This window comes from Pantherophis guttatus, chromosome 18 (assembly GCF_059756535.1).
Source record: "Pantherophis guttatus breed Tessera chromosome 18, ASM5975653v1, whole genome shotgun sequence".
Classification (NCBI taxonomy): domain Eukaryota; kingdom Metazoa; phylum Chordata; class Lepidosauria; order Squamata; family Colubridae; genus Pantherophis; species Pantherophis guttatus.
In genome coordinates this window covers 10,009,322-10,022,141 of record NC_142080.1, presented here as the reverse complement: position 1 = coordinate 10,022,141, position 12,820 = coordinate 10,009,322, and the positions used below count along the sequence as shown (strand labels likewise).

The 12,820-nt window shown below is 43.4% G+C and overlaps 1 protein-coding gene across 9 annotated transcripts in view; it reads left to right on the top strand.

Annotated features, from left to right (window-relative positions):
- ARHGEF2 (Rho/Rac guanine nucleotide exchange factor 2) overlaps positions 1 to 12,820 on the top strand; it is a 191,642-nt gene that overhangs the window by 34,972 nt on the left and 143,850 nt on the right. For 7 of the 9 annotated variants that reach the window (XM_087881244.1, XM_087881243.1, XM_087881242.1 and 4 more), the window contains exon 2: positions 3,145 to 3,455. In XM_087881244.1, the coding sequence (XP_087737370.1) occupies positions 3,145 to 3,455 (311 nt within the window). Of the gene's footprint in view, positions 1 to 1,673; positions 2,013 to 3,144; positions 3,456 to 12,820 lie in introns of those variants that run through there. The other 2 variants (XM_087881248.1, XM_087881245.1) reach the window with 2 other exon arrangements.

Below are 12,820 nucleotides of genomic sequence, written 5' to 3'. Positions count from 1 at the left end.
TTAAATTAGGATCCTGGGCCAGCTACTTCCAAGGGGGAGCATCTTGCATCTTGTGCTAAGACAGTGATGGCTAACCTTTTCTGGACCGAATGCCCAAAGTGTGCGCGAATGCACCCTCCCCAATGAAAAATGTGCATGACCCCCGTGCATGCGCTCTGCCCCCACATGCGAACCCCCAAAATGCTATGCGCATGGCCCCCATGCATGTGTGTGCATGTGTCCCTGCGAATGCACCCCCACATGCGCACGACTCCCGCATGCGCACACCCAAACCCCCAAAATGCAATGCGCATGGCCCCCATGCATGTGTGTGCATGTGTCCCCGCGAATGCGCCCCCGCATGCGCACTACTCCTGAATGCGAACCCCCGAACCCCCCAAATGCAATGCTCATGGCCCCATGCATGTGTCCCCGTGAATGCGCCCTTGCATGCACATGACTCCTGAATGCGAACCCCCGAACCCCCCAAATGCAATGCGCATGGCCCCATGCATGTGTGTGCATGTGTCCCTGCGAATGCGCCCCCGCATGCGCATGACTCCTGAATGCGAACCCCGAACCCCCAAAATGCAATGTGCATGGCCTCCATGCATGTGCGTGCACGTGTCCCCCCAAATGCCCCCCTGCATGCGCACATCCCCCGCAAGCGCACACCCGAACCCCCAAAATGGAATGCGCATGGCCTCCATGCATGTGTGTGCACGTGTCCCCCCAAACGCCCCCCATCATGTACACGCCCCCACAAGCTCACACCCAAACCCCCAAAATGCAATGCGCATGGTGCCCATGCATGCACCCTGCCCATGTGCCCGCACTCCCTATACGCGCCCCCATGCATGCGCAGCCCCCCTCATGTGTCCCACTTCCTGCGCATACATGCCCCCCATTCATGCGTGCACAGTTCACCGCATGTGCAGCAGAGATCCGACGATCAACTGGGCGGCTGGAGGCGCTTGCACATGTCTGGTGGAGCTGAACCGGGGCAACGGCTCGCGTGCCCAGAGAGAGGATGCTGGTGCCACTGGTGGCACGCGTACCATAGGTCTGCCATCACGGTGCTAAGATCTTGCAAGAGCAGGGGGTTGGACTAGAAGACCTCCCAGGTCCCTTCCAACTCTGTTATTTTGTTATTATTAAGGCCTCTGCTTGGCAGGATGAGCCGTGCGCAGCTGAGGACTAGCCACAAATCCAGGTTGACCTCCTTGCAGTTTTGGGGTTCAAGTGAAGCAAGTAGATCCCATTCAATGGGAGCAAGTAGATCCCGTTCCTCACAAGGAAATGGGCAGTTGCCTGGCAACCATACTCTTACTACAAGTCCCCTCTCACACTTTCTACTTACACACACACACACACACACACACGGAGGGACGTATGTTGTAGTTGTTTCCTCCACTTGATGCTTGCTTCCTTTGTGGGTATGGAAGTGACACCACTTCACTTCTGTTTTCAGTTCTGATAGAAATCCAACCCAAAGTTTATTTATTTTTTTATCTCTTTCTCTTGATCTCTCCCTCTCTTTTTGCTGCTCCGCTTCTGAAATCACTAATGCAATTGTGCATTTTCCCCAAAGATGGCCTGATGATGTTGCAACCCCCCGTCTCGTCCCGTCTTCCCCTTCTCGGCCGGTGGCCATGCTTGGCCGCAGTGACGCCATTTTGTTTCCTCAAAAATGAGGGAACAGAAACCATTTTGGGTTTTTTTGGGGGGGGGGGGGATAAGGGCTAATCATGTGAAAGCCTGAAACGTTTGTTCAGCAATCCAGAAATGTGAATTTTGTTGGCGAGGGTTTTTTTTTTTAAAATAAATTCCTTCTTTATCTCAGCTGGTTGTTGGATTCTTTGCCCACGGCCATTTTATACAACGCTGAGGTGGATTTTGGCAAGCATTTTTTTTTTCTTCTTACTCCCCCTCAGGCCGCCGAGGGAGGATGGATTTGGCAAGGAAGGCAAATTATTTCCAACAAGCCTACGAAACCGGGATTTTAAAAGAAAAACCTAGTTCCTGTTTTGTGTGTGTGTGTATATATATATATATATAAAGCACTTACACATCCTTATTTTTAAAGTACACAGATTAAACTTTCACATATCCTTATTTTTAAAGTGTGTGTGTGTGTATATCTATATCTATATCTATATATCCCCTTATATATCCTTATTTTTAAAATACATTAAACTTTCACACATCCTTATTTTTAATATCTGTGTGTGTGTATATATATATATATGTATGCAAAAAATTTAAAACTTAAGAAGACATATATATGTATATATGCATATGTGTATATATATGTGTGTGTGCATGTGTATATATATATATATTTATATTACACATCCTTATTTTTAAAATACACACATTAAACTTTCACACATCCTTATGTTTAATCTCTCTCTCTCTCTGTGTATATGTGTGTGTGTATATATGTAAAGCCTTTACACATCCTTATTTTTAAAGTACACACATTCAACTTTCACACAACTTTATTTTTAAACCGTGTGTGTGTATGTATATGTGTGTGTCTGTGTGTGTATATCTATATCTATATCTATCCCCATATACATCCTTATTTTTAAAATACACACATTAAACTTTCACACATCCTTATGTTTAATCTCTCTGTGTGTGAATAATATATATGTATATATGTGTGTGCGTGCGTGTGTGTGTGTATATATATATATCTATATATATCTATATCTATCTATCTATCTATCTATCTATCTATCTATCTATCTATCTATCTATCTATCTATCTATCTATATGTGTAAAGCCTTTACACATCCTTATTAGGGTTGGAAGAAATCATTAGGGCCGAAAACCGGTTGTTAAATTATTTGAATCCCACCACTGATTATGTTATATGTTGTGCAAATTCAAAAAGAAAAAAAGAAAAAAGGGGGTTCCTGGAATAAACCATGGTTCAAATATTAACAGCTAAGCGTGTCTTGTGATATGGGATGGTCATCCTATTTTAGAAGCCAATTATTGTGAAAAGACTAACTTTTGCTGCTCAGCACAATAGCTGAATTTTAACTTTCACTTAGCCTCAAGACTGCAAATTCCAAAACCAGAAGGACTGGCCTTATTTATAATCTGACTTTTCTCTTTTTTCTCCTGCCCTTTTCTCTTCCCCTCCCCAAAAGCCTTCTGGTCTTTGGCATCCCTCCCTTTTGCAAGGCATGAACCCCTCCGCCTCGGAGATGCACCCCTATGAATGCAACCAGAAACCCCATTGTTTGTCAGCCATGGAGCCGGGCCCATCTTTGGCAGGAGACTGGGAAGCCCCCGAGGAGGAAGAGGAGAAGGAGGAAGAAGAGAGCAGCCAGTACTTGAGTGTGCACATGCGCCGGTCACGGACCTTGAGAGGATCCAGTCACACGTATGATTCCTTCCGAAGGCATAGCTGGGAGCCGGGGAAAGTGCTGGAAGAAGACTCAGATTTTGAGCAGCGAAGGTAAACTGTAGAAAAACACACTTCTCTATTTGTTTTATGCTCTCTGGGGTAATGGTCACTTCCCGTCTTGACTTTTGCAACATGCTTTACATGGGGCTGCCCTTGAAGAGCATCCGGAAGTTCCAGTTGGTGCAAAATGCATGGTTTTGTGCAGATCTCGGTGTGCTCATGTATCACCTCTCCTGCGGGAGCTGCATTAGCTGCCAATTTGCTTCTGGGTGCAATTCAAGGTGCTAGTTGTCACCTTTAAAGCCCTTCATGGCTTGGGACCAGGTGATCTGAGGGACCGACTCTTGCCTGTCACATCTACCCCGACCCATCAGAGCGGGGAGGCAGGGAATGTTGCAGGTCCCATCCCTGAAAGAGATACACTGGTGAGACCCAGAAGAAGGACCTTCTCCGTGGTGGCCCCCTCTCTAACATTCTTACAGAAGGCGCTGAAGACCTGGTTCTGACAGTGGGCCTGGGGAACACAGAAAGGGATGGAGCCCATTAAATGGCTCAAGTGAGGTGCTGTCGCCGGGGTGTGGGGTGGGAGTGAGTTTATTATATTAATTTATTATATGACTCTTATTAGTTTTATTGTTTTATATGAGGTTTTATATTCTGTAAGCCGCCTTGAGTCGCCATGGGCGAATAGGCAGCAATATAAGAGAGAGAGAGAGAGAGAGAGAGAGAGAGAGAGAGAGGGAGAGGGAGCCTAGAAATCAGGAGACGGTGAGTTCTAGTTCTGACTTAGCCCTGAAAGTTGGCTTGGTGATTTGGAGCCAATCACCAGGAGATGGTAAGTTTTAGCCCTCTCTCAGGTGTGAAAACTGGCTGGGTGACTTTGGGCCAATGACTAGGAGACTGTGAGTTCTAGTTCTGCCTTAGCCAGGAAAGGCAGCTGTATGACTTTGGGCCAATAACCAGGAGACTGTGAGTTCTAGTCTTGCGTTATGCATGAAAGCCGTCTGGGTGACCTTGGGCTAGTCATTCTCTCTCAGACCAACCCACCTCACAGGGTGGTTGTTGTGTGGAAAATAGGAGGGACAAATATTATTTGTTAATAATTTTATAAATAAATATATTACATTTGTGTGCCACTTATCATGTCTAGAGCAGGGGTGAAATCCAGCAGGTTCTGACAGGTTCTGGAGAACTGGTAGCGGAAATGTTGAGTAGTTCGGAGAATCGACAAATGCTACCTCTGGCTGGCCCCAGAGTGGGATGGGAATGGAGATTTTGCAATATCCTTCCCCCAGGAGTGGGGAGGGAATGGGGATTTTGCAGTATCCTTCCCCTGCAGTGGGGAGGGAATGGGGATTTTGCAATATCCTTCCCCTGGAGTGGGGTGGGAATGGAGATTTTGCAGTATCCTTCTCCTGCCACACCCACCAAGCCACACCATGCCCACCAGGCCATGCCCACAAAACCAGTAGTAAAAAAATTTGGATTTCACCACTGGTCTAGAGGCAACTGTTATGTATGATTGACTCTTTGAGTTACTGATAAAGTAATAAAGGTGGAGCAAAATAAATAAATAAAACAAAATATAAAATAATATAGTACCATAACATGGTAGCCGTTCTATGACACTACCTGCCATTTTAATATTTAAATGTTGCCCCCCAACCTCAAAGGTTGTCTATAGAAAGTCAGCATATATGACTTGGGTGCCTCTTCTAATTTTTTTTTCCCATTGTTGAGTTCAGTACTGTGCCACAAACAATTCATTTAATCCAGACCTTTGTTTGAAGAGTTGCTAACAATATTAGCTGATAATGTGCTTTGCTGCAGAAAGTTGAACTCCAATCCCCAGAATCACCAGGACGGACTGTCACATACTGAATGGGCTAAGCTCTCGACAACAATATAGCTTCTTGTTATATGTAAATGCCTTAGCGTGTAATTACTTTAAGTCAAAATGTGGTTTTCTGCTTTCATTGTGTCGAAATCTAGCCCTTGTCTCTTAGAAACTGGTTTATGACTTTCTTTTCTCTTCCAAAGGCAATGATCCTGAATTTCACTGCCTAGGGAAAAAAAATACCGTAGGAACAAAATGCTGTATACTAGTATTTGGTTGCTCAGTGGCTAAGACGCTGAGCTTGTCGATCAGAAAGGTTGGCAGTTCAGTGGTTCGAATCCCTAGTGCTGCCACATAACGGGGCGAGTTATCCCAGCTTCTGCCAACCTAGCGGTTCGAAAGCATGTAAAAAAAAAAAGCAAGTAGAAAAATAGGGACCACCTTTGGTGGGAAGGGAACAGGGTTCCGTGCGCCTTTGGCGTTGAGTCATGCTGGCCACATGACCACGGAGACGTCTTCGGACAGCGCTGGCTCTTCGGCTTTGAAACAGAGATGAGCATTGCCCCCCTAGAGTCGGGAACGACTAGCACGTATGTGCAAGGGGAACCTTTACCTTTACTTTAGTGTTTGGTTATGTTTCTTTTTCACATTGTTTCCCTGTGTGCTGCAGTCCTTTCAATGTGTTGGGACAACAGCTCCCAGGTTCCCCAGCCAGCATGGCCAAAGACTGAGAATTTTGGATGGGAAGGTTGGGGAAAGCTGGTGTCTCGTTTTAATTCTGACAACTGAAGCCGTTGTTTGCTGGAGGTGAAAGCAAAGCTTTGCCGATGATTCAGAATGATAATGTCCCGCTTCCTCTTTTGCTAGCTTTTGTTCCATCCTTATCTCTTGTGTTTCAGCAGCCTGGCCTGGAAATACAGCTTGTCCTGATTTATGGCAGTTGGACTCCATTTTGGCTTTTGCCTTGCAAATACACAGCAGTTGGGAGGGCTGTTTGCTAGGATATATTAAAGAGGTTCCATCCGGGATCCGCTTCCTGCCGGTGCCCTTCCTTTGTAAATATTAAACAAAATCTGACTAGATTGGCAGAGGATGGGGAAGCTAAATTTATGAGAAGGTGGTGCTAGGACTGACCCCGGTTAGAAAATCCAGCCAGATGGGAATCCGGGCCAGGGGATGACCTCACTCAGGAAAAAGTGAGCGAGAGAAAGTTGAATACATTATTCCGTATTTCTGTGTTTGTTCATGGGAAAGTGAAAAAGGCATGAAACTCAGCTTTCAGCTAAAGAAAAAAAAAAAAACAAACCCCAAACCTCCCATGTTTCTAGCCCTTATTTACTCGGAGAATCTCCTCTTTTGATGAACATGCCCGGAAGCGGAAGTAAAATATGCACAGCCACCATTTCTTTGTGGATTCATTTGTTAGATTCTCTCTTGCCTTTTAAGTCAGAAGTTCAAAGCATTGTATTGTATGCAGCATTCTTTCCTTCTGTTTTTCCCACCGCAACAGCTATGGGACAAAGGAGGAATTGTTCAATTCCTGAGGGAGCTTCCATGACCGAGACTGGATTTGAACCCAGGTCTTTACCGTGCCAACCCAACATTTTAAAGTCTGTATGACATTGGCTGCTAATTCTGTAAACACCACAACCCGAGCTCGGTGTGTTGCCTAAAACCAGCCTATTCTATCTTTAAGGCAGTTTTTCATTTCAGGATGCAGGCAGTTCTCAATTTACGGCCACAACTGAGCCCAACTTTTCTGTTGCTAAGCGAGACATTTTTTAAGTGAGTTTTGCCCCATTTTACGACTTTTCTTGCCACAGTTGCTAAGTGAATCACTGCACTTGTTAAGTTAGGAAAACGGTCGTTAAGCGAATCTGGCTTCCCCATTGACTTTGCATGTCAGAAGGTGGCGTAAGCTGACCACATGACCTTGGGACCCAACAACGGTCATAAATATGAATCAGTTGCCAAGCCTTTGAATTTTGATCACATGATCATAGGGATGCTACAAAGGTCGTAGCTGTGAAAAGCTATCATAATATTGTAACTGAACGGTCACTAAATGAACTGTTGTAAGTTGAGGACTACCTGTACTGTCTTAAATGAAAACAAAAGCTACTTTCACCCATTTTCAGATGCTTATTTCAAACCGTTAATAAATGGATGGTAAATATATTGCCTACCTCACGATGATTGCATTCTTTTTTTTTCTTTTTTAAAAACACATCAATTTTTAAAAATGCACAATTAATGCTAATTTAGAAGCAGATTTACATTTGGCTGTTGATGGCCTTCTTTGAAGATGGCATTTAATATGTTCCTGGCTTTAAACCAAATTTAAAGAAACTTTAATTTTAAACTAAACTGGTATCTCCTTCCTCTGTCTGATCATAGCAAAAAGACTTACGTGATGGAATGTTTTAGGACAAGAAAAAGGAAAAGTAGGTAACAAAATAGAGATTATAGTGTTACACTGCATAGAGAGTGAAAGGAAATCTCCCTCCAGAAGAACTTATTTTGTGGATGCTGTATAGAATTATAGAATCTTAGGGCTGGAAAGGACCACCGAGGTCTTCTAGTCCACCCCTGGCTCAAGCAGGAGACCTATACTATTTCAGATAAGTGGCTGTCCAGTCTCCTTTTTAAAATCCACCAGTGATGGAGCACCCACAATTTCTGGTGGCAAGCAGTTCCACTGACTAATTGTCCTCACTGTTAGGAAGTTTCTCCTTAATTCCAGATTGCTTCTCTCCTTGATTAGTTTCCATCCTTCTCCTGCCTTCTGGTGCTTTGGAGAAAAGGCTGACCCCCCTCCTCTTTGTGGCAGCCCCTCAAATACTGGAATACTGCTATCATGTCTCCCCAGTCCTAATTTCTCTAGACTAGTCATATCCAATTTCTGCAACCGTTCTTCATATGTTTAAGTCTCTGGGCCTTTAATCATCTTAGTTGCTCTTCTGAACTTAATTTCCAGATAATTTACTGAGAATTTCTTCTCTTCTGGCTTTCCGTTTCTCAATAAAGAGGGAGAGTCTTAATTTCAGGTTTATATGCTTCGATCTATATTAGAGGCTAATCAATCAGGGATAGCAATCCGCCCGTGCTCAGGAGCACTTTGTTCTTGCGTCCATTTTTCTGTAGGGAAAGCTGGTTCTTCTTTGCAAGCAAGACAAAACCGAACATTTGGCAAAAAGAGGCAGAAGAGAATTATGAAGGGTGATGATTAGCAAGAACTATTATTTATATAACTACTATAGGATGCTGGATGACCCCTTGCCCCCCCCCCCAACAATGGCCTAAGGTCACTCATGTCTCCTTCCACAGCTGAGCAGGGCTTGGTTTACAGAGTTGGAAGGGACCTTGGAGGTCATTTAGTCCAACCCTCTGTCCAAGCAGGAGACCCTGGCCTACACCATTTCTGACAGATGGCAGTCCAATCTCTTCATCCAGGGATGAAGCTCCCACAACTTCCAAAGGCAACTTCTGGGTTGATTGTTCTCACTGTCAGAAAATGTCTCCTTATTTCCAGGTTGAATCTCTCCTTGTTCAGTTTCCATCCATTACTCATTATGACTGCTGTCATTCTTCCCTCATCCTTCTCTTCAGATATTAGCTCCCTCAATTGTTTGTCATTTGATGTATACTGCATATGTATGTGATGCTATAGTCCATGGCACATTTCCAGTATGGAAAAAGCTTACCTTAGCCTTGTTTGTGGATCAAACTGTTTTGTTTTAGCCTCTGTTGCTGGGATGCTAACCAGGTCTGACTCAGAGAAGCAAAGGTTGGCCAGGTGCTGCCTCCTTGCCCCAAAGTGGCAAGACTTCCCCACCTTTCTTCTTCTTCTTCTTCTTCTTCTTCTTCTTCTTCTTCTTCTTCTTCTTCTTCTTCTTCTTCTTCTTCTTCTTCTTCTTCTTCTTCTTCTTCTTCTTCTTCTTCTTCTTCTTCTTCTTCTTCTTCTTCTTCTTCTTCTTCTTCTTCCTCCTCTTCTTTTCCTTCTCCTTCTCCTTCTCCTTCTTCTGTCAACATAGCATGGCTTTGGGTGCATTAGAAGGCATTCAGTGGCTGGATTTTTAAAATGTGATTTTAGTCATCATGACAGAGCAGACTATATAAGCTCTTCTATGCCAATGACTCAGGAAGGTGTAGGATGAGAGTAGACACAGGCAAAAGTTACTCAGTAGTTTAAGCTGTTGGCTAAAGGAGGGTTTGTTTGAATATTTTTTAAAGTTTATTTATTTATGTATTAATTAAACTTAACGTATATGCTGCCCATCTTGTGGTTTGAGGCAACTAGGTGGTTTTTAATAGCCTATTGGAAATATAAGCTGCTTTTTGGGGAGGGGTCTTTATTCAAGAGAGAAACAAAGAGCAGAAATATTTTGAGGAGCAAAACAGCTTTTTTTTTTTTTTTTTTAAATTTGATTTATATGCCGCCCTTCTCCGGAGACTCAGGGCGGCTTACAATGCGTTAAGCAATAGCCTTCATCCTTTTGTATATTTATACAAAGTCAGCTTATTGCCCCCACAAACTGGGTCCTCAATTTACCTACCTTAGAAAGGATGGAAGGCTGAGTTAACCTTGAGCCTGGCGAGATTCGAACCTGCAGTAATTGTAGGCAGCTGGTCTTAATAACAGGGTGCTTTAGATCACTGTACTACCAAGGCTCAAGACAAGCTTTTTGTCATACCTAACAGATTAACAGTGTTGGAAGGGACCTTATAGGTCATCTAGTCCAACCCCCCACTCAAGCAGGAGGCCCTATACCATTTCTGACAAATGGCAGTCCAATCTTTTCTTGAAAGCCTCCAGTGATGAAGCTCCCACAACTTCCGAAGGCAACTTCTGTTCCATCGGTTGATGGTTCTCACTGTCAGAAAATTTATCCTTATTTCCAGGTTGAATCTCTCCTTGGTCAATTTCCATCCATTATTCCTTGTCTGGCCTTCGGGTGCTTTGGAAAATAGCTTGACCCCCTTCCTCCTCTCTGGGGCAGCCCCTCAAATACTGGAAGATGCTCTCCTGTCTCCCCTGATCCTTCTCTTCACTAGACTAGCCAGGCCCAGTTCCTGCAACTGTTCATTGTTATGTTTTAGCCTCCAGTCCCCTCATCCTCCTGGTTGCTCTTCTCTGCATTTTTTCTAGAGTCTCAACATCTTTTTATAGTGTGGTGACTAAAACTGGATGCAGTACTCTAGGTTCTAATACCTACCTTTTCCTCCCTTACAGTTAGTATCCAGACGGGCTTCAGCCTTGGGGGAGATGCATTATTCTGGTTGTCCCCATTCCCGTCGGTCTCTGAGTTTGATTCTTTTTCAAAACATGCATAGTACTGTATTCAACAGCTCTCCTATTAGCTTTTCTAGAGCCATGTGAAAAATAGATGGATGGATGGAGAGAGAGAGAGACAGACAGACAGACAGCAGCAACCCTGTGAGGTAGGCTGGGCTGAGAGAGAACGGGAGTCTTTCCCAAAATCCACAAGAGGGTTTTGTGTCCGTGTGTTGTAGAAGGAAAACCGGTGCTAAAATCAATACTATACCGTATTAGTAGACTTTTGTTAGTCCGAGAAGCTGCTATTAGTAGCCTCCCAATAATGCTGATTTGTGTGTGATCCACTCTGCAGTAGAGGTTTTTATTTTTTTTTAGCGGAGAACTCTCTTTTTTCTTTGCTTCATTTTAGGTGACACCTGCTGGTTAAAAGGAGTTATAGTATCTCACTATAAATTGTTATGCAGCACAAAGATGGTAGAATTTGGGGGGTGGGGAGTGCAGGCCCCACTTGACATTTTGTGTTCCAGTCTTGCACCCCAAAAAGTCATGAATGGGACCAGTTGAAAAATGAATTTTTTTATTAATTTTAGTTAATTTTGCCATCTCTGCTCATTCTGTCATCGTCACAAGCCATTCTTCCATTCTGGATATTTCAGAATCTTTTCATTTTTGTGTATATAATAGACATGGTAGAGATTATATAAAAATAATCTTCCATAACTCTCTTCTAATTGATTGTCTATTAATCCCAACAAGAAAAATTCTGGTTTCAGTGGAATGTTGATCTTTAAACTTCTTAGTATCATTCTCCATGTTCCTGTTCTAACAACTCCTGATAAGTTTACTTTTTTTGTTTATCCTACTGTTTGTTTCCTGTAAAATGTTTCTTGTGCTGAGATCCATAAAGGCATTTTTAGGCACAATCAGGGTCTGTTCCATATTCTCAATATGGATGAATGAAAAGTGCTGGGATTATCCGTTTCTTCCAAGGTTCTTCTTCCCAACTGTAAACAAACCACTTTCTCAACAACCTTTCCCAGAGATCACAGATGGGGAATGAAAGAAGATGCCGCAGTCTCTATGCCAATGATAGATTTACTTAGAGGGGCAGATCTTTGCGATCATATTAAAAGCAACTGCGTTCTCTTCGCTGATGATGTAAAATTCAACATCACTGACAATGCTGCTACCTTTCAAAGAGACCTTGACCATGTGTCAGAATGGTCAAACAAGTGGCAACTTCAAATCTCAACCTCCAAATGCTCTGTCCTACACATTGGCAAAAAAAATCAGAACATAAAATACAAGCTGGATGGACGCGACCTTGTAGACGACCCTCACTCTGTCATGGATCTTGGAGTACTCATCTCTAATGATCAAAGTGTCAGAGCCCACTGTAACTACATTGTCAAAAAGGCATTAAGAGTTGTTAACCTAATCTTGCGTAGCTTCTTCTCTGGTAATATTGTACTACTAACTAGAGCATACAAAACCTTTGCTAGACCAATTCTTGAATACAGCTCATCTGTCTGGAACCCACACTGCATACCGGACATTAATACAATTGAGCGAGTCCAGAGATATTTCACGAGAAGAGTCCTCCACTCCTTCGCTCGCAACAGAATACCTGTCACCAGGCTTGAAATTTTGGGCTTAGACAATTTAGAACTATAGGTAAACTGCTTCAAACTTGATTGCAGAAAATACGACTTCAGCAACAGAGTGGTCAATGCCTGGAATGCACTACCTGACTCTGTGGTTTCATCCCCAAACCTCCAAAACTTTAACCTTAGACTGTCTACTTTTGACCTCACCCCATTCCTAAGAGCTCTGTAAGGGGCGTGCATAAGCGCACCAGCGTGCCTTCCGTCCCTCTCCTAATGTCTCCTTTTATTCGTATCCATTTCCTGTGTTCATATTCATGTTTATACATTTCATGCAGGGGTGAAATCCAGCAGGTTCTGACAGGTTCTGGAGAACTGGTAGCGGAAATTTTGAGTAGTTCTGAGAACCGGCAAATGCTACCTCTGGCTGGCCCCAGAGTGGGAGATTTTGCAATATCCTTCCCCCAGGAGTGGGGAGGGAATGGGGATTTTGCAGTATCCTTCCCCTGTTATGCCCACCAAGCCACGCCCACCAAGCCACACCACGCCCACCAAGCCAGGCCCACAAAACCGGTAGTAAAAAAATTTGAATTTCACCACTAATTTCATGTATTCACAATCAAGTTTATACTTTTAACTGTAACCTTATATATGCTTGATAAATAAATAAATAATAAAATAAAAATAATAATAAAAT